Here is a 23,329-nt window from a genome sequence, read left to right on the forward strand (position 1 = left end):
TTTGGTTGGAATAGATTTATTTCATCTGTCTGTAAACAAGGTGTTTAATAGTTATGGCATTTTTTGAAATGCATATTGAATCAGATGAGTTAGACTGTATCCCGGATGTAACAAAGTGCAGGGAAATAAATGGACAAATCAGCAACAAGAATTTGTTTTAAGTCTGTACATTATCCACAAGGCCCGAACAATAGAAGCAAATACTAGTGTCCCTAAAGTAGTGCCATTCAGAAGAAGCCATTCTTGTCAGTTAAAATCCATCTCACAATAGCAACAGTTCCATTTTTTTAAACATTAGTATGGCACAGAATACACATTAAAATTTTATCACAAGACAGCCAACTCAGTTATTCCAACCAAGACCATCTCCCATTTTCTGTTTTGTATACAGAGTTCTGCAGTTCTCTTTTAAAATGGACATACAAGTTAGTACCGTGCTCAAACTGACAGTTTGGTTACATGTGTTTCAAATGACTAGTGCACAAGGCAGTTTACTCCACAATTTCTGCAGCAAAGGCATGACAAGCCAAATGAAGATTAGCTCTGAAATGGTATTTATTTAGACTGTTTTATCTTTCAACTACCAACCTTCAAAATATACACTGATATCAAAGCAGCATGTCTTATTTCCCAATTAATGATTTGACAGACCAACAATCAGTCTAGGCTATCTGTATAACTGAAGGTGGCAGTTTGTCAATAGTGACACTGTAGTTTCATGTAAAACCTAAGCTGCAAATCAAAATTGGTCCTATGAAAAAAATGAAACCGGACACACTCCAGATGGTTACACTGGGTTATCTGAAGTCCATGGTGGCAGCCTTTTTACAGTTCAACTACAGAACAGGAGCTGGCAAAAAAAGTAATGTGCCTGAGCTATTGCGGTGATGGAATGTCCCTGGGGAGTCATTCAAGATGATGGTGGTGGTGGTGGTGGTGGTAAGGTGAGGGGGAAAGTGCATCGGCACTTTTTTATAGTTTTGCAGTTACCCTTTTAAAAGCAGGATGTGCTTCAGACACCATGAAGAGTTTTGCAAGTCTACACAGAGGAGCAACAACAAAACTAGAGCAACACTTTTAAACAGCTTTCAAGCGGCAAATTGGTTAAACAAACCAGGCACTGTATTTAAAAAATGTATATATAGATAGAAGATGGAAGCAAAAAAAAGTGTGTGTGAGAGAATGGATGAAATGAGGATAAGGGGGAGGAGAGTAGATATGCATGCACATTTTCCCTCCCAACCATGCTCTATAAAAGGAAGACTAATGAGCTGTGTTAATGCTCAAAGTGCTGAAGAGACATTGATCAATCTGGATTGTACAATCGGCACCTTGTTTAATTTAATTTAAATTGGTTAAGTTCTCAATGTCACATTAATTGCTAAGACAAAGCAAAGCCCAGACCTGGCATGATTCTTCCCCAAGGCTTCAACGTATCATGCATATCATCTTTGTGTTGCAATAGATGGTGCCAGATACAGAATATGGACACAACAGTGATTAATATGAAAACAAAAGGGTAACTGGAGCCATGACAGCAGGGAAAAGATGTGTAAATAAACCGCCATTTATAGGGTGATATTACTGTGAACACAGGAGGTGGTAATGAAGACATTTGCTATGGGAAGAGGCTGCTTAGATATCAGACCTCCTCAGGTATAAAGCCAGTTCATTAGCTTTCTTGTTGAGTGTCCCTCCACGGGCACCTTCCCTTTCCCATGACCATAACCAATGCTGGAGTACACAAGGAAACAAGGATGAACAGAATTAAAGAAAGAATAACACCTTTCCCCACCAACAGAGGGATACAAAGGAGACACAGGTTCATACCCCATCACCCTGCATTGCTAATAAAGTTTCCACAATGTAGCTTGCTGCCAGGAAAGTTTAATAGCAATTTTCCCTAATACTTAACAGTCTGCCTAGCAACTAAAACCCAGAGTCTCTCAAGTATTTTGCCATTGAGTATGCCTTCTTATTCAATCCGCCTCCATGGACCCCTTCTTTGCCCATTACAAAGACCAAGACTGAAAGAGAAAAGAAAAGAAGTTTTACAAAGGAGTGTGTTAGACATGGAACTATTCCAGGTTTTAATCAAGCAGTCCAGTAAACAAATTAAATTCAAATACTGCATATTTGAACAGTTATTTGTATAGCATTACTGCTTTGCTTTGAACATCATTTTTAAATATAGAATCTTTTACTGAAAAAGCATTTGGCAGAGAGATGCTAGTTTAACATAACAATTAAAAAATTGAAAATGAAGCTCATGGGGCATATTACGAGGCAGGAAACTTAGGCTACATCTTATTGCAAGGTAAATACAACTCAAATGGCAGTGTGTGTTACAATACAGAATTTACAGCTAGAATATCAGGAATGAATGTTTCAGTGGCTTGTCAGTCTGTCATTGTTCACAGTAAAAAATAAAACCACATGTATTTATGCCAGAACAGCAGTCCTGGATAACTTAGGCAATAAGTTTATCTGCCAGCAGGTGTCACTAAAATCTATCCTTGCTCTGTGTTTAAGACCATCTTATTTTCTCAGTGTATGTTAGCATCCATTTGTAGATGCATCCACTTTTAATATCAGTTAAACTCTTAAAGGATGTGCTTCAGAGCTGCCTGTAATTAGTTAGTTGAGGCTGAAAGACAGGCTTTTAATCTGAAGAATATACCATAAAATGTGTTATTTTTCTTATAAAAATGTATATTTCCAAATGCACCAGGCTTGGAAACTAAGAACAACTTAGAAACCAATGGGTGTTCCAACTATATGGGATGACACTACTAGTGAGCCTTCTTTCCTTAAAACATCACCCATCATACATTCCTGACTGATGTTAGATAGGCAAAACAATAGGATGCCAGTGTTTAGACTGGCATCCTGAAGTACAAAGCTAAAAAACAGCACATATTTGGCATTCAGAAAGTGATGAGAGGCACTGAAATAATCCCCAAGCTAAGCAGAAATTATCTATGTATTATTTAGCTAAGCAACCCTGATATTTCAATTGATAATATGCTCTAATGCCACATACTTTTGCTGTAGCTATGCTTCAAAATTAGAAGATATAGCCTGCACTTGTTCTGTCTGAAGCAAAATTAATTTCACTTGCCAAATCTCTTACATCCTGGGTGGCTTACCTTAAGACTGTGGTCTTCCTCTCCACAAACTAAACAGCCAATATCATTTTGTAGAGACAGATCTTATTAGGGAGATCAACTGAGACCATTTAAAGCCTGTGTGTTTTGTACTATTTAAATGTAAGAAACCCAGATCAAGTACTTGCAGAAGTTCCATCTTACCTCGACCAGCTCTGCCTACAGCGACATTATACGTTGGCTCGCCTCCTTGGCTCTTTGTCCTGATGTCCATTGTACAGTCACCATCCACATAGAGGCTATCTCTGATCACAGAGCACTTCTTTGCACCAAGAGTTAGACCGTTGGTGAAGAAACCCTCGCGGTCTTTTCCTACAATCATATCTATTTCTAGAGGCTGTCAAAAAGAGAAGTCCAGAGAGTTTTAGCTGAAGTCCTTACAGCAGGCTTCTGAAGATTCTAGATACATTGACTATAATGTAGCAGCACAAAGTGGACTGCCATCAAACAGGAAGAATGAATGTTATTTCAAAGGCTGGTCCTTTAAATATCTAGTGCTTATTAGATAATTTTGAGTAAAGGAAGTTAGAATGATATCTAATTACAGCTTCAAAATAGTTTTCTAACAGGTTCATATGAGCAGACACTGACTTTAAACTGCTCATACATTCAAGAAAGTAAACCAAGTTCTATTAAGGCATCATGCTCTCCACAGAATCATTTCAATTAGCTACAGCTTTAACACTAAAGGCATTAGTGTGTATGTTTTCAGTGCACCATGGACACAAAATGTAGCCTCATATTCACAAGGCTGTGTCAAGGTTTCAAGGGTACTATTTGTATTTGTATTGCTCTTTCCCACAGATTAGAAAGCAACAGTGGGATACATGTGGCCACCAAGTCTCCATGTTTTGTGCCCTGCCCTTGGCAAATGAACTTTTCTGGCAAAAAATAAAAAGCTTGAACTACCTGTCCACAAAAACAGCTATTTCCCCCAGGTTTAACACTGAAAAAAATCCCCACAAAAGCCTATATCAATAAGATGATTTCCAGCTTTGCTTTCCAATTTTTGACATTTCTGGCCATCCACATAGCTTTGGGGGGGGGTGTCGCAGGGGCAGAAAGCTGGCTTTTGGGCCTGCTAAAGTTTCCCCCCTGGGTTACAACCGATACTCCAGCTGCTCCAAGACTTTAAAGGGCAGGAAATGTACACTTTTGAGCCTGTACAGACAGGTCAAAATGAAGCTGCTTCAGGCCACTTTGGAGGTATGCTGTTTAAATGATACATTTGTCCTAAGAGGCTGAAAGCCACACCAAAGCCGTGCTCCAGCTTTTGGCCTTTTAAGATGTGTCATGTAAACAGCATACCTCCAAAGTGACCTGAAGCAGCCTTCTTTCTTTTGGACTGTCTGTATGGGCCCTTTTGAAAGCTAATGAAAGGCGGAAAAGAACCCAAGCAGAAAACGTACAGAATCCCCAAGCGGTGGATAAGGAGCCTACAAGAGCAGTAAGAAAGGATGGCCTGGTGGCTCCTTGGGCCACTGGTCTAGGTTCTCGGGAGAGAAGGGGGCTATAGTGGGATGGAAGAGGCGTCTCCTTTCAGGAGAACTGCAGAGTCATCACAGGGCCCCAGCCATTCCCAAGCAAGAGCCAACACCAGAGCAGTCCAGACTGGATCTGCAGAGAGCCCCATGCCTCCCGGGCTGCATCCACACTGCTTTGGCATTGCTTTAACTGCCCTGGCTCTTGGCTATGGAGTTAGTTGTGGGGCCTAGAGCTGAGCGGAACTCCCAGAATTCCACAGCCAAGAGCCAGAGAAAGAGTTAAAGCGGGGCGGATGCAGCCAAAGACAAGAAGAAAAAGGAGGGGTCTCCATAGGAATTTATGTAACCCGAGTGCTGCGTTTCAGCCCCGTCTTTCTATGGATGGCACCCTCCCTGATGGGGATTCCCCCGTCCTTCTACATCTAAGAGGAGAGGCGGAAGGAAAAGGGAGAGGAGAAAGGCTGCAGTGCAGGAGAGGGAACAGGGTGGTTAATATCCCGGAGGAGAGAGAGAAGGAAGGAAGGAAGGAGGGGTTAAAGGGACAGAGAGAGAGAGGGAAAAATCAGCGGCAGTGCGCCATCTTGGAGGCGGAAAAAAGCCACGGAAGGAAGGGATTCACAAAAGCCTCCTGCGCGATCTGCGCAAATCCCTCCCCAGCGTCGCCGAGGGAGAGGAAGGAGGGAGCCCTGCGGGAGCCTCGCCTCCCTTCTTAGCGCCGGAGGGACGGCTCTTGCTTTAACCATTGAAGCCGCCCCACAAAATGCTCCCCGGAGGTCCCCGCCCCGAAGACCGAGCCCCTCGAAGCGAGGCGGGGGGCTACTATCCAAGGCTGCCCGGGGCTGTCTTCTTCCCAGCCATGTCTTTGCAGGGAGGGAAGCCCCCGGGCCTCCTCGCCATGGCGGCCTCGGGCCTCCCTTCCTATGCTGGGGCTGCGGGGAAGAAGGAGGGGGGGACTCTCCCGGCATTTCAATCCCTCTTTAACCGGGGAAGAGAGGAAGAGGAGGATGGTCAGGGGAACAAGGAAGGAGAGGACGGCCAGGAGATCGAGAAAGGAGCGGGAGAAGAAGAGGAGGAGGAGGAGGAGGAGGGGAGGCTGGTCAGGGAACCGGGGGAAAGGAGGCTGGGGCTGTGGAGGGAAGCCAGTGCCCCCAGAAGCACGTCTCTGCCGAGGAAGAGGAGGAGGAGCAGCGTCCTTTGCTGCAGGGCGCTCCCTGCCTTTGAAAGAACCCCCCCCCCCCCCCCCCCCCCCCCCTGGGGGGGAAGGGGGGGCGGCATTGCAGGGCAGCCCCGGGTCCCCCTCCTCCTCCTCCTCCTCCTGGAGAGGCCACCGAGCGGAGGAGGAGGAGGAGGAGGAGGAGGAAAATCCCCCTCTCCCTCCTGCCTCCTTCTGGGCGAGAGATTAAGGCGCCTTCTCTGCGGCGCCCCCCGCGGCCTTCGGCTTCTCCTCCTTCCCTCCCTCCCTCCTTCCAGACAAAGACCCAGCGCAGCCCCTTCCTGGCTTCCCTCCTTCTTACCGTAATGCTCTGGAAGATGCCTCCGGCGGTGGCTGCCCAGACGTACTTGGCGTCGCAGTACCCGACAATGGCGGCCTCCTGGCAGCAGCCATCGCACATCAGGTTGTCCACGTAGCTCTGCCAGCCTGCCATCTTCGGCGGCGGAAGGGAAGGGAAGGGAGAAGGAGGCAGAGAGAGAAGGAAGGAAGGAAGGAAGGAAGGAAGAAGGGGGCGGGGAACGAAGGAAGGAAGGAGGAGAGGAAAGGCGAAGGAAGGAGGGAAGGAAGCCGGGAGGGAGGGGAGGAAGGAGGCGGACAGCGGCGGCTGAGGGGAGGAGGGGGCCGGGTCCGCTGCTGAGGCGCCTGGAGAACAAGAAGAAGAAGAAGAAGGCGGCGGCGGCGATTATGGCGCGATGGCCGCCCGCTCGCTCCCTCCCTCGCTCGCCCGCTCCTTCCTTCCTTCAACGGCCGGCGAGGCTGAGGCGACCCTCGCGAGCCAGCGCGCATGCGCGAAACACAGGAGAGAAAATGGGGGACGAAAAGGCGGTTGGTGCGGAGAAGAAGGAGGAGGAGGAGGAGGGAAGGAAGGAAGGGGCGCGCGCGGGACGAAGGACAGCCTCCGCCGCCGCTGAGAATCCCTCCGCCGCCCGCCGCCGCCGCCGCTGTTCGTGGTCGACGTACAGTACTGACGTTGGTGGGTGGCTTAGGCGGAGGGATACGGAGGAGCGTGAAGGGAAAGAGTGCGCGGGGAGGGAGGGAGGGAGAGGAGGGGTGCTCTGAGGGGACTTCTTCTGGGCACCAGCTGGCCCCTCCCTCCCTCCCTCCCTCCTTTCTGCGGGTGAAGCTTCGTGGCAGCTGCTGCAGACAGAGCAAGGGTATGTGGGGAAGGGGAAGGGGAAGGAGCCCTCCTCTGTGCGGGGTCTCTGCACCTGCTCCCTCCCCAAGCAGCCTTACCAAAACCTAGGGCACCTTGGGAGGCCCCAGGTGCCCTTCCGTGGAGGACCCTGGCTGGCCTGGCGGAGGGCTATCGTGGTGAAGGGCTGTAGGTAAGGTGTCCCTGGCTTCTCCTGGTGTTGCTCCTGTGTGCCTTGTCAAGCCCTTCCTGACTTATGGGACCCTGCCGTCCATGGAGGAGGAGGTCTGCCATCATTGCCTGAGGCTGAGAGGGTGTGACTCCCCCAAGGTCGCCCAATGGGCAGCATTGGATGCACAGAAGGTGCTTTCGCCTTGGTTGGTTTCCAGCGATGGGTTTCCCCATGGAATGGGGATTTCTGAGGCTGAGAGGATGTGACTCCCCCAAGGTCACTCACTGGTTTTGTGTGGGGTTTTCGGGCGATGTGGCCGTGTTCTGGAAGAGTTTATTCCTGACGTTTCGCCTGCATCTGGGACTGGCGTCTCCAGAGAACCCAGGCCTTCCGACACTTGAACCACTTTGCCATGCTCTCTAGGTTTTACCTGGTTATCATTAAAGGGATGGACTTTAAATGCTGCGCACGTTTTGTGTAAAGGAGTTCTCAATACTCTGTGTGTGTGTGTGTGTGTGTGTGTGTGTATATATATATATATATATATATACACACACACACACACACATACTTATGTATAAGTCTACAAATTTTAGCCAAGCATCAGACCCCTCAAAAACTGAGTGGACTTATCTATGGGTCAATGTAAGAGCAGTCGACCTTCCTCATCCACGGATTCAAGCATCCACAGCTTGGACATACTCCAAAAAAGTATAAATTTCAAATAGCAAACCTTGATTTTCCCCTTTTATATAAGGGACATCATTTTGCTCTGCCATTACAGTATACTTAATGGGACGTGAGCATCCACAGATTCTGTTATCCACGGGGGATCTTGGAACCAAACCCCAGCGGATAGCAAGGGCCCATTGTATTGAACTTTAACTGTTACTTAAAAAGTAGCCATCCTCCGGTGAAAGTCAAGAGTGTAATCTGCCCTGGAGGCACTGCTCCTTCCCTATTGCCTTATCCACCCAGCCTTTAGTGTGAGCACAAAGTTATGCCTGCTGGGATTTTTCTTTGGCATTGTTCCTTTTGCTTCATCCTTTAGTTCCTTTGTTATATGCCCCTAGGTTTTACCATGGGCCCCAAAACCTGCCCTCAACTTATACATGAGGTCGATTTGAGTATATACGGTACACCTTACATTTCAGTGTGTGATGTGTTTAACTTTTAAAAATTGTTTAATTTTGTAAAAAAAAAAACCACCCCTTTGTATTTGCATTTTTAATGCTTTGTGTTGTTTTTAACTTGTTGGTTGTTGTGTGCCTTCAAGTTGTTTCTGACAGGGTGACCCCATTATGAGGTTTTCTTGGCATGTTCCTTCAGAGGGATGTTTGCCAAGGCCTGAGGCTGAGAGAGTGTGACCTGCCCAAGGTCACCCAGTAGAGTTCAATGGCAAAGCAGAGGTTCAAACCCTGGTCTCTGGGCTCAAACCACAATGGCTCTGTCTGTTTTAAATTTTGTTAGCCACCTTGAGTCTCTATACCAGGAGAATGGTGGGATATCAATTAAAAACATCACCAACAACTATTTCCTTAGTTGTTCCTGTCTTCCGTTGCTTTAAGTTTAAAGGTGTCAGTTCTTTGCGTTGTGTTGTGGTTGTGCCCTTTTCCAGCAGCAAAGCAACAACCTTTATTTGCAGCTTTCCTCATACAATAATGAAGTTTCACCTGTTGATTTCTTTGCCTGTCGGTGAAGTTGTTCAAGCAGAGGACCTCTTAAGTCTTAACCCTGTTTCTAGCTATAGTAAAGATGTCGATTTAACATGATTGGTATGAAGGTTGAAAAACAGAGGATGTTTACCTGGGAATAAATCTCCTTTGAATGCCGTCTTGCTTAATGAATATCATATTGTGTAGGATGCTGCAGTAAGAATGCTTCTTCTTAGTTTTACCCATGTAACAGATGTTTGTATTTGTTTTGTATATGCTGATCCTGTAACCAAGCAGCATACTTACCTGGAAAGTAAACAATTTTGGCAGGAAATTACAGGGTTGGGCATGTAGGGCACTGGGTCAGGTATGTAGAAGAACCAGCGTGGTTTGAGCATTGGACTAGCACTTTGAGAAACCAGGAAACCCACAAGATGACCTTGGGCAGGTCACACTCTGGCAGCCTCCGCGGAAGGCAATAACCCTACTCTGCACAAACCTTGTCAAAAAGGATAGGGTTGCAATGTCAGAATTAACTTGAAGGCACACACCACCAACAACGTGAGGGACTGAATCAGTATCTTATGAGGTTCCAAGGAGGTCAGTCCAGAATTGTTTATAAATGAGAGCCACTAGCGTCTTCTTGGCTGAAGTCGCATATCTTGAGTGCACTATTACTTTGTAGGAAAATAGAAAAAAGGTAGCATGTTTCATGATTCCTGAGTTTTATTTACTTTTGGAACTTCCTTACACAAGTGAAAAGAGCTGTGTTAAAATAGAAGAAATATTTGGCTTGGGACATGCAGTTTTATTCATTCTCCTGCAAATTAAAGTTCTGAGAATCAATCAAGAATTCTAGTGGTTTGTAAAACTTGGTACACATGGTCTTTCATTATGTGAAGAAGATGATCCATCGAATTATCCTGCAGCCAAAAAGTGGAAAGAGAAATTTTAACTATTTATTACACTTTCCCTAATGCTCTTCCTCAGACTAGTCTAAGAAATGCTTGTCAAGCAGTCCCAGGGCTCTACACAATTATAGTACAATGGATTTCATGTTAGGTGTCCTGGTACCATCCTATGGAATCCTGGGATTTGTAGTTTAGAAATCTCCCCCTGGTAAACTACAAACCATAGGCTGTTGCCATAGCAGCTAAACCAGAATAGTGCTATCATTGTGTAGTATGAAAGGGATCCTAGCAAAGACCAGTGCTTGGGGAAAAGTTACTTTGTGGGACTCCCAGAGTGTCCGGGGAAGCTGTTGCAGTTGAAATGGTGTGGTAATTAGTGGGCAGTAAGTCATGTTGAAATAAACAAGGTTTGTTTCCAAGGCTGACCTCTTTATTGGAATAATGTAGACAGCGAGGTCAATAAACATTCAGGTACCTATGGATTTGTCTTGACGCAGCGTGGATTGCCATATCCAAAAACCTTGAAGGGGCTGGATTCTTTTGGGAATACTATAGAATTAGGAGTTAGAACTATTCCATCACAGTCCTGAAGTGAGAAGAAAAAGAAGAAGACTTGATTCACAGTACAGTCCTCTCCATGTGTTTGTTTACCTCTCCCAGGTGAGGGGATATATGATTTTAGCTTTACTTTTTTCTTCTGTACAGTTATAAAATGAGACAGGGATCAGATTTGGAGATGTGGAAACTGTAGGCTGCCTGTTTCCAATCAGAATTCTGGGTGCTTCTGATAATGTTTAAAGCCTTAAATGATAGTGAAGTCTGCTGGAAGGGCCCTCCATGTTCCACCTGTGGAGTGGAACATACAAGGCACCCTGGCTGGTTATGGAATATCTCCGCCTTGGAGACTGACACCAATCCTGGCTTCATTTCAGGACCTTTAGTTATCCCGTATAGTAGAATTCAGTGGCCTAAATAGCCTAAAGGCATCATATGTTGTCGGATCTTGGAAGCTAAGAAGAGTCAATCCTGGTTATACTTGGATTGGGGACCACCAACAAAATACCAGGGCCCCATTCCCACTGGGTTATAACACGGATCAAGAATCAAGTCAGGGCCTCCTCGTTCCCATTTGAGCGCGCATTCGATCCTCATTGCGCTGATTTCGTTCCCATTGGAATTCACATCTGATCCCCATGTATTCGATTTTTCTTGGAAAACCTGAATCAGTGGTGGATAAACCGGTTTTAAAAGAGTGCATTTTTAAAGAGGTTTTTCCTGTGCCTCCCGAGTCTGATTCAGGGCAAATGAATGGGAACAAGGTGTCTGATTCGGGAACTTGGGGATGGGAGGAGCAGTGCTCAAGGGGTTGGCCTGGGAGTGTCACCTGCTTGTTCTCTTTCCTGCATTACTGGTGCCATTTTCTTCCGTTCGCATAGCCTTTCCCCCGGTGGATTGGGAAGCAGGGTAAGGCAATCACACTACATTGAGCTCCAAACGCAGTAAACACATTACGCCCCCTGCAACCTTCCCCCTGCTCCACATTCATAGACCGATGTGTGAGGAGACCCATTGAACACCATTTTATTCTTTTTTCTTTTTTTGCCTCTGCCTGAGCAGCAGATGGGCTTTGCAGTTCATGCCTGCTTGCTCGCCCCCCAGGCAGCCCAGGGAGCAATCAGGGAGGCAAAGGGATTTGGGGTGATTAGAGGCTCCTTCTCTCTTTCCCAGAGGAACTATGGGAAGACACAGAAGAGCCTGGATGCAAAGGGATTTGGGGCAAATAGAAGCTCCTCTTTTCTCTTCAGAGGAACTATGGGAAGACACAGAAGGAGCCGGGCATGCAAAGGGGCGAATAGAGGCTCCCTTTCCCAGAGGGGAAAAGTGCCTAAGCGGCTGATTGGCTGTGACGTCAAGCACTTAGGCGCTTGATTGACAGCTGCTTTTAAAAAAAAGGTTCCGGAAGGGCAATGGGAACGGGGAGGAAAATAACCCGCTTCAAATTACCACAGGGAAAATACCAATGGGAACGAAAATGGGTTAAAAACCCCAGGTCTGTTTTTAATGGGAACGATGGGTCAGATTCGATTAAGACTCGGAAAAAACATCCAAGTCAGAATCGCAGCAAAATAAGCCGCTTTTTTTGCCCAGTGGGAATGGGGCCCAGGTGTTGTTTATATTTCAGAGGAAGAAACTGGCAAAACCACCTCTTGAGTATTCTTTGCCTAAGAAAACCCTATGAAAATTTCATGGGGTCACCATAAGTTGAGAGGTGACTTGAAGGCACATATGCACATACATAGTAGGAGCCAGGGAAGGCTTTTTCAAAAGAGATCTTGTGAAGAGAGAAGCTAGGTGAGCCTGGTTGGAGCCATCCAAACACAGCTCAGGGAATGCTGTGAAGTGGGCAGGGGTTGGGGGGGGGGGGGGAGAACGGACACAAAACTGAGGCTTGTCTGTGACAGAAAGCAGATGGAGAAAGATGGCCCAGAGACAGGGAAAGGGTTGCAAAGAGATGGGGCAAGATGGCATGAAGACAATTTATCAATTTAAATTTAAACAATTATGGATCATCCACTCTTAATATAGTGTGATCTCCATGTGCAGAAAAGGGGGTGGGTGGGACAGAAAGGAATAAGAGCCAGTTCCAGTATAGATGTATACTCATCATCCACATTTGCTGGGATTAGGAGCACAAGACGTGCCTGAATGTAGAAAAACCACTAATAACAAAAAGATTATGTTTTTTACCTGAGAGAACACCTCTCTAGGAATCTCTAGGTCCTCCAGTGCAAGTCTGTGGTCATCATCTGGCAGAAATTGACCATAGAATTGAACTGAAGGAGCTACAAATGCCTAGTGGAGTCTTCTCTCTAGGAATCTCTAGGTCTTTTGGTGCAACTCTTCAATGCACTGGAAGACCTAGATCAGGGGTAGGCAACCTGCGGCCCATGGGCCGGATGCGACCCGGCGAGGCCTTGGGACCGGCCCCAGCCCGGTCCTGCCGCCGATTGCTGCCGGGGCCTTTGGCATCTTGCGCGAGGGGCATGGTGAGGCAGTTGTCTATAGAAGCCTCAGAAACATGCATTTATCTTAACATTTTTTTAAAAAATCAGCAAATTTTTTCGCGTTTCCTCCATTTTTTATTTAAAAAGTGCCCTCCATTTGAAAATTTTGTCCTACTTTTGTCCTGGTTTATTTATTTTTTATTTTTTTTTTTTTTTAAAAAAATTAATTATTTATTTTTTGGCTTCGGCCCCCCAGTTGTCTGAGGGACAGCAACCCGGCCCCCGGCTCAAAAGGGTTGCCTACCCCTGACCTAGATAGTCCAAGAGAGAATATATTAATAAAATCTGCAAATAATCCACAAAAGTAAAAGCCACAAATGTGGTGGGACCGAGTGTACTTCTAAGTTTGTATATTGGCACAGTTGTTTGGAAAATACCTCTGTAAAATTATGCTTCAAGAGCAGGTTGACATAATTACAAATGAGTGGTTGTGCTACAGTTATTGTATATGTTTGCCACAGTTACAGTCACTGTGTGCGGTCATTCTGGATACATTTTAAAAAAACCTCATTTTAAATTTGTCTCTTTTTAATTTCAGACCAAGTCATATATATTTGAAAAGCTGCTTTAAAAAGCATGCTTTTCCAAGTATGCTGTTCAAGTAACCTAATTCAAGGAGAAAGAATGCATGGCCTGGAAGAGAGTGCACAAAAGTGTTAGCCTACAGAGCCAGAAAGATAAGCGAATGAACACTTCCCCCAGAAGCAGTTTTTGAGAGTGATTCCAGAACTCAGCGAGTGAGACAGGAGATATAATTGCAAATGGACAATATAGTGCAATGAACTATGTATAAAATGCCACTGATATTTAAAAGCAAACTTGAATTTGGGCGTAATATCTTTCTTGCTAGCTTGAATTTTACATATGTGTGCTTGAGATAACAGTTCAGGAATGTGATTTTTTACGGGATCTCCTTTGTACTTGTAACCCCTCTCTGCAATCTTAAGTTTAAAAGCAGACCACAGATTCCAGCATTTTATGAAGAACTCTCTAACTTGAAAGAATTCAGGAAATTCCATGCTCAGGGAATTGTTTTTGGTTACTGCTTTTCATTTAATGATTGATCCCTTTAAAACAGAGGTAATGAAACTGTTTTAAAGTAAGGAATATCACTGCCAATTTGAAATTGGCCAGCCATTTAGCAAAACCCACAAATTGTGCTCAGTTTCACACATACGTATTTTCTTTTTTACATATAGTATGTGATGTGTGTGTACCAAAATGTTGACACATACATCAGTGTCTCCTTATAGTAGGTGACTGGAAAACTCCTTTTTAAAAGCAGCTTCCAGAATCCCTGGAAGCTATTCTGATTCTGCAAATTGTTATCCAGAAAATAACTTTTCCTGTTCACTTAGTTTTCTCACATGCACATGCATGCCCAGCCCACCTAAACACATAGCCATCTGTGTTCATATATTGGGAGAAAAAATGGAATGATGATGAACTACGACTACAGTACGACTACTACTACTAATAATAAATGCATAATGTAAAAGGCAGAAAAGAAGCCTCTGTTCTTTTCTTTGGATGTTGTGTTGTGTCACAGAGGGAACAAGGCAAACAGTTGCAAAGACCCAACTGGGTGGCAAAAAAACCTTGCATAGGCAGCAAGTGGGGGGACCCTTGGGCTTAGTAGTCTTGACACTAATGCACAGAGCATGGGAAAATAAGCAGGATGAACTTGAACTCCTAGCACAACAATGCAAATATGATATAAAGGCATCACGGAAAGGTGGGATGAGTCTCATGATTGGAGTGTAGAAATAGAGGGGTATAAGCTTTTTAAGAGAAATAGGCCAAACAGGAAAGGAGAAGGAATAGCATATATGTCAGGAATGTTCAGACCGGCCTTTAAAATCAGCCTGGGGGCGGAGTCGAGGCATTGCATCCACATGACGCCCCGACTCTGCCCCCGGGGCGCCATGATACCATGTGCCACTTCACATGGTTAACACACTTCACATGGTGCGCGGCATCATGGCATGAAGGAGCGCTACCAATCCATGGCAACACAGCTATGGTCGCCCTTCCAGGCCATGTTTCCGGTTGCCGTTGTCCCGATCGGCTGAAATGAGTGGCTCCATGCTACCTCTTCAGGGCTGTCTGAACAGCCTCTAAGTACCTGTCACATTCTGTTCACAACACCTGTCAACCAGAGTTTCTGGAAACATGCAAGCTGGCAATGTAAATATTTTAATGTTTTTAAAATGTTTAAATGTATGTAGTACTGTATTTCATTTTTTTTTAAAAAAAACAGGTCAGGGTATGCTAATAAAATGTACTAGCATACTGAAAGAGGAAAAATACACTCAATATATACTTGATACGAGCAGTGATAACTATCTCTGTTTGATCCCACTTCATCAGATTACTTTGATTGTAAAGGTTTCTTAAGGGAACAGCTTTTGATGGGTAGGGGGACATGAATGAACAGCCTCTTGGTGGCTGCTCTAAAGCAATGAAGCTCTCCTCCTTGTGGTTCCAGTTCTGGCAGGTGAAGCCTTTTTGGGGGAAAATCCAGCAGGCTTTTGGAAATAGCTGACTGTTTTTAAGGAAAGGACATTAACATATGCTTTACTGCTTTTATTTTAATTGATGTTTAATGTTATCACTTATCTATCTATTGGTTCTCTTGACCAGTTGGTGATATATTTTTTTTAAAAAAAGCTTTGCTTGTGACAGTGTTCATGTGAATTAATTATCTGAAGTGTCTAACAAAGCACGATTGACAGAACTCTCAGATTTGTGGAGTCATTAGATCTGCTAGAAGGTTAATTAGAAGTTAATTTGCTAGTTTTATCACCATGTTTCTCATTCTTCAGTCAGGTTTCAGTTCACTTTGAGCCACTATCCCTGTGTAACTTATATTATGAAGATAGGCAAGAATGGCATGGTGAATCAAAATAGCAAGCTTAGAGAACTATAAAGAGGCTGGGTTGTCATTCGGAATTTCTCACCCTTCCATTTAATGCAACTTATACAGTACTTTAATTTTGCCTCATTTTTCCTATATTAGTTTGTGGTATTGCTTTGATATTTCTAGACCACACTGTGGTTCTGTTTCCTAACTATCTTTTACCACAAATGGTTTTTGAAATTCAACAGTAGAAAAAAAAATTTTTTTCACTGCAGTTGCAATTTTATCCAACAGTTAAAATGGTAAATATTTTTATGCTATTCAGGATGGCGGCTCCTCAATGGCATAATTAAGAGCTGTTAAAATGGAAAGAAAAAATGATAGAAGAGATTATCTGACTTTGATTATGCTCTAGGGCATTCAAATATGAAAAACTGAACATTAAAGTAACTTGCTAACTTGTTGTTAACTGCATCAGGTCAACTTCAACTTCTAGCCACCCTGTGAATGACTTCCAAATCACGCTTCCATCAACAGCCCTACTTAGGTCTGCAGACTCAGAGCCTGCTATGTTTTAATTTATCCATGAATCATATACTAAATACAGTCTTCCTCTTTTTCTACTGCCTTATATTTTACCAGGCATTACAGTATGGCTTTCTAATGAGTCATGTCTTCTCATGATATGAAATCTGAGTTTAATCATCTTGATTTCTACACAGAATTCAGGCTTGATATGATCTAGGACCCACTTATTTGTCTCCAGATAACTGATTACAATGTCATTTGAGTCCTTCTGAAAATTAATTAGAAGCAGAGTTAGTATTTAAGCTTCAAACAAATAAAAAGACCAAGCTTCACTGTAATCTCGGAGGTGACCATTTGTATTGTGGTGGCTATGACGGAATAACATATTTTCCTTTGACTTCATTTCACACACACTCACCCCACACTTTTTGCATGTGATGGGAACAAGTTTAAAACTTCCATTGCTGGCTTGTAACAAATTTTAATTTCCTTCTAAATAAGCAAATGGTGCTTTGTGGAAGCTTTAAGTGTCCCCCTTACACACAATGAAGAGAAGTAGGGAGATGATAGGCTCAGCACAGTTCATGCTTGTATTGACAAGCCATAATTTGTTATTAGCCTAACTGTAGCTATTGTGCGTAAAACTCCTAATTGGCTCCACCAAAAGAACAAAAAAGGTGATTCAGATAGGCTTCAAACATGAATACAGAATTATGTCTGAATGTGTCTTTAATTTCAGTATCATACTGTTCAAGGCAAAGAACACATGTAAAGTCTCACTTTTTTGCGATAAATAAATAAATCTGAAAGCAGAAGTGCATGGCAGTCAAAATAAGATAAATTTTGAAATGGAAAATCTTAGAATCATAGAATCATAGAGTTGGAAGAGACCACTAGGGCCATCCAGTCCAACCCCTTGCCATGCAGGAAATCCAAATCAAAGCATCCCTGACAGATGGCCATCCAGCCTCTGTTTAAAGACCTCCAAGGAGAGACCTATCACCCTCCGAGGGAGTGCATTCCATTGCGAACAGCCCAACTGTCAGGAAGTTCCTTCTATGTTGAGGTGGAATCTCTTTTCCTGCAGCTTGCATCCATTGTTCCGGTCCTGTTCTCTGGAGTAGCAGAAAAAGCTTGCTCCCTCTTCAATATGACATCCCTTCAAATATTTAAACAGGGCAATCATATCACCTCTTAACCTTCTTTCTCCAGGCTAAACATCCCCAGCTCCCAAGTCGTTCCTCATAGGGCATGGTTTCCAGACCTTTCACCATTTTTGTCGCCTCCTTTGGACACGCTCCAGTTTCTCAATGTCCTTTCTGAATTGTGGCGCCCAGAACTGGACACAATATTCTAGGTGGGGCCTGACCAGAGCAGAAACAGTGGCACTATTACTTCTCTTGATCTAGACACTATACACTGCTCCCTCGGGTTACGAAATTAATTCGTTCCGCGGCCGCTTTCGTAACCCGAAAGCCTTCGAAGCCGAAATGCCATAGGCGCTAAGGGGGAAAGCCGCGATTCCGTGTGAAATAGCGCCGAAAAGCACCAAATTTTTTTCGTAACCCGAAAAAACATTCGTAACCCGGAACAATTATTTCCTATGGGATTTTTTCGTATCCGGAAATTTCGTAACCTGGGTATTTCGTATCCGAGGTACCACTGTACTTCTATTGATGCAGCCTAAAATAGCATTGGCCTTTTTAGCTGCCGCATCACACTGTTCACTCAGTGTTCAACTTGTGGTCTACTTGGACTCCTAGATCCCTTTCACACTGTTTCATTCAGCCAGGTGTCACCCATCCATACTGTGCATTTTATTTTCCACCCTAAGTGCAATACCTTACATTTCCCTGTTGAATTTATTTGTTAGCTTTGGCCCAGCTTCTAGTCTATCCAGGTCATTTTGAATCTAATCCTGTCCTCTGGGGTATTAGCTATTCCCCCTAATTTGGTATCATCTGCAAATTTGATAAGTATGCTTCTAATTCTGTCATCCAGGTCATTGATAAAGATGTTGAATAGCACTGGGCCCAGGACAGAGCCTTGGGACCCCACTGGTCACTTTTCTCCAGGATGAAAAGGAGCCATTGTTGAGCACCCTTTGGGTTCGGCCGGTCAACCAATTACAGATCCATTTAACAGTTCCATGTCTAGCCCACATTTACAAGCTGTTTGCAAGAATGTCAGGGGAACTTTGTCAAAGGCCTTACTGAAATCAAGATATACTATATCCACAGCATTCCCTTCATCTACCAAGCTGGTAATTTTATCAAAGAAAGAGATCAGGTTTGTCTGGCATGACTTGTTTCTCTGAAACCCATGTTGACTTTTTGTGATTATGGCATTGCCTTCTAGATGTTCACAGACTCTCTGTTTAATGATCTGCTCCAGAATCTTTCCTAGTACGAGTGCAGACTAACTGGACGATAATGTTGGGATCCCTTTTTTCCCCTTTTTGAAGATGGGGACAACGTTTGCCCTCCGCCAGTCTGCTGGGATCTCTCCTGTTTTGCAGGAGTTTTCAAAGATTATTGCCAATGGTCCGATATTACATTTGCCAGTTCTTTCAATACCCTTGGATGGAGTTCATCTGGTCCCAGAGACTTAAATTCATTTAGATTAATAAGGTTTTCCTCTACTATCTCTTTACTTATTCTGTCTGAAATGCCCCTATCCTGTCTCTGCTCCATTATCCTCAGGTTGAGCACCCTTTGCCTTTTCTGAGAAGACTGAGGCAAAGAAGGTGTTGAGTAATTCGGCCTTTCTCTGTCTTCTGTTAGCATTTTGCCATCTTCTCCACGCAGTGGCCCACATTTCCTTCTTCTTCCTCTTGCTGCGGACATATCCAAAAAAGCCCTTTTATTGTTCTTAACCTCTCTAGCAAGCCTGAGTTCATTCTGCGCTTTAGCTTTTCTGACTTTACCCCTAAACATGCCTGCTATTTCTTTGAATTCCTTTTTTGTGATTCCCCCCTTTTCCATTTCTTATACATGTTCCGTTTCAAACTTAGCTCGGTTGAAAGTTCCTTAGTCATCCATCCTGGTTCTTGAGACACCTCCCGTTTTTCTTTCTCACTGGAACTGTTTGAAATTGTGCCTTCAGTATCTCCCTTTTGAGAAAGTCCCATCCGTCCTGAACTCCTTTATCTTTTAGTATTCTGACCATGGAATTGCCCTCAATACTTCTCTAAGTTTACTGAAATCCCCTCTCCTAAAGTCTAGGATGCGTGTCTGACTATGCCTGGCTTCTCCTTTCCACTGTATTACAAACTCCAGGAGAACATGGTCACTCCACCTAATGATCCCACTACTTGCACCCCATTAACCAAGTCATCCTGTTGGTTAGGATCAGATCTAAAATAGCTGACCCCCTTGTTGCCTCTTCCACCTTGGACCATGAATTTGTCTTCCAGGCAAGTGAGGAATTTGCTAGGCCTGAGGATTTTCTGAGTTTGACTTCCAACAAATATCAGGATAGTTGAAGTCGCCCATCACTACATCTCTCTTTTCTGACTGTGGGTCATCTGTTCTAGAAAGATATCATCCAATTCCTCAGTCTGACTTGGGGGTCTGTAGTAGACTCCCACGTAAATCCTTGTTGTTTCCCTCCCCTTTAATTTTTACCCAGATGCTCTCCACCTGGCTTCCATGATTGATGTCCTGGATCTCTTCACTGTTGTAAATATCTCTGACATATAGTGCTATTCCTCCTCCTTTCTTGTTTGGCCTATTCTCTTTAAAAGGTTATACCCCTCTATTTCCACATTCCAATCATGAGACTCATCCCACCAGGTTCAGTGATGCCTATTATATCATATTGCTTTGTTGTACTAGGAGTTCGAGTTCACTTGCTTATTTCCCATGCTCTGTGCATTAGTGTAGCGACATCGCAGACCATGGTTCCCTTTTACTTGCTGCCTGTGCAAGTTTTTTTGCCTCCCACTGTTGGGTCCTTGCACTTTTTTTCTTGTTTCCTCTATGTCAGTTTGACTATTTTTGCCATCCCTTTCGCCTTCCTTAATATTGCCTCCTTCCCCTCGGAACTCAGTTAAAGCCCTCCGATAAAGTTCTTGAGACTGTTGGCAAAAACATTCTTCCAACTGGCGTGAGATGCAACCCGTCTGTTGCAAGAAGTCCCTCCTCGTGGAACCGCAGCCCATGATCGAAGAATCCAAATCCTTCTCGGCAGCACCATCTGCGAAGCCAGTTGTTCACACTGCTATTTTCCTCTCCCTTCTTGGACCATGCCTCAACTGGCAGAAGAGACGAGATGACAACCTGTACATCCATTCCTTTCAGCTTCCTACCAAGCGCCCGTAATCCCTTTTGATGTTCTGAAGGCTGTGTCTTGCAGTATCTAGTTCCCACATGGACCAAAAGGAAGGGGATTGTCAGTAGGCTTGACCAGTCTGTCAGCCTCTCTGTCACATCACGGATCTTTGCACCTGGAAGACAACACAACCCTCGAGACATCTTGTCAGGCCTACATATCACTGCTTCTGTACCCCTCAGCAAGGAGTCCCCCACTACGACCACACGCCTCCTTCGAGCTGCAGCAGGTTCCCTCGGGTGGGACTCTCAGGCTCCCTGCTCGTCCCTGAAGTCTGTCCATGCTGCTCTTCTTCATCCTCCTTGATAAGGGAAAGAGCTTCGAATCGATTCTCTAGCGGCAAGTTCCCAGAACAATTCCTTCTGGCTACTTCTCTTGTGACATTCCTCCAGCTGTCTGCCTCGTGTTAGGGCAAGTGACTCTTCCACCCTAGCATCTTCCTCTGCATGGTACTCATCCAAGATGGTTAGTTCTATTGTGTCCAGGAAATCCTCTTGTTCCCTAATATGCTGAAGTGTAGCTACTCTTGACTCCAGCTGCTGCACTTTCTCCTCCAAGAGTGCTACCAACTTGCACTTGGTGCATGTGAAGTTCTCGACTTCTGTGGGCAAGAAGAGAAACATCCCACAAGAGTTGCAGGGACTACAGAAGATCCCTCGTTGTCCATACTGCAAGTCTTTAGTAATGACTATAACAGTCAATCTACTGGGAATACTTCTTTAAAGGAAGTACTGGCTGCATCTGAACTTAAAGGCAAGGTTCTATTAATATCTGATTCCAATGAGCCACTTGAGTAGAGTTGTTGTTGAGTTAAAGAAAACTAAAACAAAAGTTGGTAATAAAGCTAGTCTGCTAGCTCCGCCCCCTTGTGACGCACAGATGTGACTCACAGAAGCTCCACCCCTTCAGCAATGAGCACACGGTCTCGAGCACACGGTCTCAAAATGGCTGCCAAGCAGCTCCTCTCCTTCTCCTCTCTCTGGCCGGACTGCTACACAGTTACAATAATTTGATTCTGCTTTAACTACCTTGGCTCCATCCAGTGAAATTTCTGGACTTGTAGTTTGGTGAGATACTTTGAATTTTCTGAGTTCTAATGCTGTTGTTCAAGGGAATGAATTAGAGTTCTCTAGCAGAGAATGCTAAGTCCTTCCCTACAGAATAGATCCTACCATTCCATAGGATGGAATCATGGCTGTTAAAGTGATATTGAAAACTATGTGATAATAATAATAATAATGATAATGATAATTTATTTTTATACCGCTCCTCTGTGCAAGGAAATGTCCTGACCATACTAAATTCAACTAAAACATCTTGGTATTCACATATTACAATCAAGCATGGATACATGCGGGGGGGGGGGGGGGGGTTAAACAAAAGGTCTTGTTTCTCTAAAATAATATTTGTTTCTTTACTTTCTTACTATGTTCTTATATTGCCATTCTAAGCAAAGCCTTCTTATGAACTAGCAGCTGGTGAACCTCACATCTTTTTGTGTTGTGTATGCTGCATCCACAGTGTAGAAATAATCCAGTTTTATACCACTTTAACTGCCCTGGCTCAATGCTGTGGAATTTGGGGAATTGTAGTTTTGTGAAACATTTAGCCTTCTTTGTCAGAGAGCTCTGGTGCCACAACAAATTATAATTCCCAGAATTCCATAGCATTGAGCCAGGACAGTTAAACTGGTGTGAAACTAGATTATTTCTGCTATGTGGATGCCGGTTGAGTCTACACCTCCAGGCAGGCATTCATAGGTGAAAATGCAGCGTTGTACCATATAGATTCATCACTTAAACATGGATGTCTCAATATCTGGGCCTGCCATCTATACCACATGTGAGCAGACATCAGGGGCCCGTTCACACTACACAACTGTAGCACTATAATTCCACTTCTAACTGTCATGGCTCCATTCTTTGAAGTCTTGGGGTTTGGAGTTTAGGAGGAGGTACAGTATTTAGAATTCTCAGCCAGGAAGCTCAGATGCAGAGAGAGTCAACAGTTGGAGGCCACATGAGACCTCCAGGAGATGTTGGGAGGGCTGAATTCCACCACCACCACCCACAACCACTCCTAAAGAACAACCATCATCATCAACAACATTTTGTTTGCTCCAGATGCCTTCTACAGGGTGTGGGGAGCATTTCCCCCATATTTCAAAACTCCCCATGGGGAAGTGTTTTTTAAAAAAACTGGAAACAAAAAGAAGCCATATCATGTCCATTTCTTGCTTGTTGGGTTTTTTTTTTTTTTTTAGTTTCTCTTGGGTTGGATTAGAAAGGGCCAGTTAAATAAAAAATGTGCCCAAGCATGCCCTCAGAGGGCATTTGGGGGGCTTTTTTTTTTACTTGCAGGTTGCACTTTGCTCATTCCAGCTCTAGTGCCTCAATGAACTACCAATCCCAGATTCCATTGGACATAGCCATAGCAATTAAAGTGCAATATGGTGCTAAAACTGTGTAGTTCAAGTGGGCCTCAGACTTATTTGATCCATTATCTATTTTTACATAAATGTAAGATTCACCAGCCAGAGACAGATTCAAAAGTCATCTGATTTTTTTTAATGGTGCCTCCGAGAACATTTTGTGCTTAAGAATGAGTTTTCAGGAATATATTTAGGCATATACAAATTTTATTCTAGTTTATCTCTCTCTTTTCTTTCTTTTTTTCCCCTTCATTTGAGCTGAAAGTAGTCAGGGAAGGTAATTTTATGCCATGGATTAAATAAATAGAAGGTAGAAAGAAACTCAACTGTGATATACCAAGAAATCTACCTGAAGATCCTAATCTGTCTTCCCACTGCA

The 23,329-nt window shown here is 44.1% G+C and overlaps 2 protein-coding genes across 4 annotated transcripts in view; one reads left to right on the forward strand and one right to left on the reverse strand.

Moving 5' to 3' along the window:
- Nucleotides 1-6,685, reverse strand: PFN2 (profilin 2). The gene is made up of 3 exons (XM_042460122.1): nucleotides 6,166-6,685; nucleotides 3,312-3,504; nucleotides 1-2,027 (listed from the first exon to the last, which is right to left on the reverse strand). The coding sequence occupies exons 1-3, from the start codon at nucleotides 6,295-6,297 to the stop codon at nucleotides 1,930-1,932; spliced, it is 423 nt and encodes a 140-aa protein (XP_042316056.1). The 5' UTR covers nucleotides 6,298-6,685; the 3' UTR covers nucleotides 1-1,929.
- Nucleotides 6,549-23,329, forward strand: part of LOC121926823 (bromodomain testis-specific protein-like) — a 24,509-nt gene continuing 7,728 nt past the window's right edge. Inside the window, exon 1 of one of the 3 annotated variants that reach the window (XM_042460121.1) lies at nucleotides 6,549-6,837. In XM_042460121.1, the coding sequence (XP_042316055.1) occupies nucleotides 6,549-6,837 (289 nt within the window). The other 2 variants (XM_042460120.1, XR_006103091.1) reach the window with 2 other exon arrangements.

The sequence above is a fragment of the Sceloporus undulatus genome, chromosome 3 (genome assembly GCF_019175285.1).
Source record: "Sceloporus undulatus isolate JIND9_A2432 ecotype Alabama chromosome 3, SceUnd_v1.1, whole genome shotgun sequence".
Classification (NCBI taxonomy): Eukaryota; Metazoa; Chordata; class Lepidosauria; order Squamata; family Phrynosomatidae; genus Sceloporus; species Sceloporus undulatus.

Bases quoted from the DNA above. Each gene is read 5' to 3' on its own strand.
- PFN2 (XM_042460122.1), bottom strand. From the start codon at position 6,297: ATGGCAGGCTGGCAGAGCTACGTGGACAACCTGATGTGCGATGGCTGC. The intron at 3,505-6,165 runs GTAAGAAGGAGG...TCTTTTTGACAG, and splicing joins GCATCTTCCAGAGCATTACG to CCTCTAGAAATAGATATGAT. The intron at 2,028-3,311 runs GTAAGATGGAAC...TTTCTCTTTCAG, and splicing joins TGTAGGCAGAGCTGGTCGAG to TCTTGGTCTTTGTAATGGGC.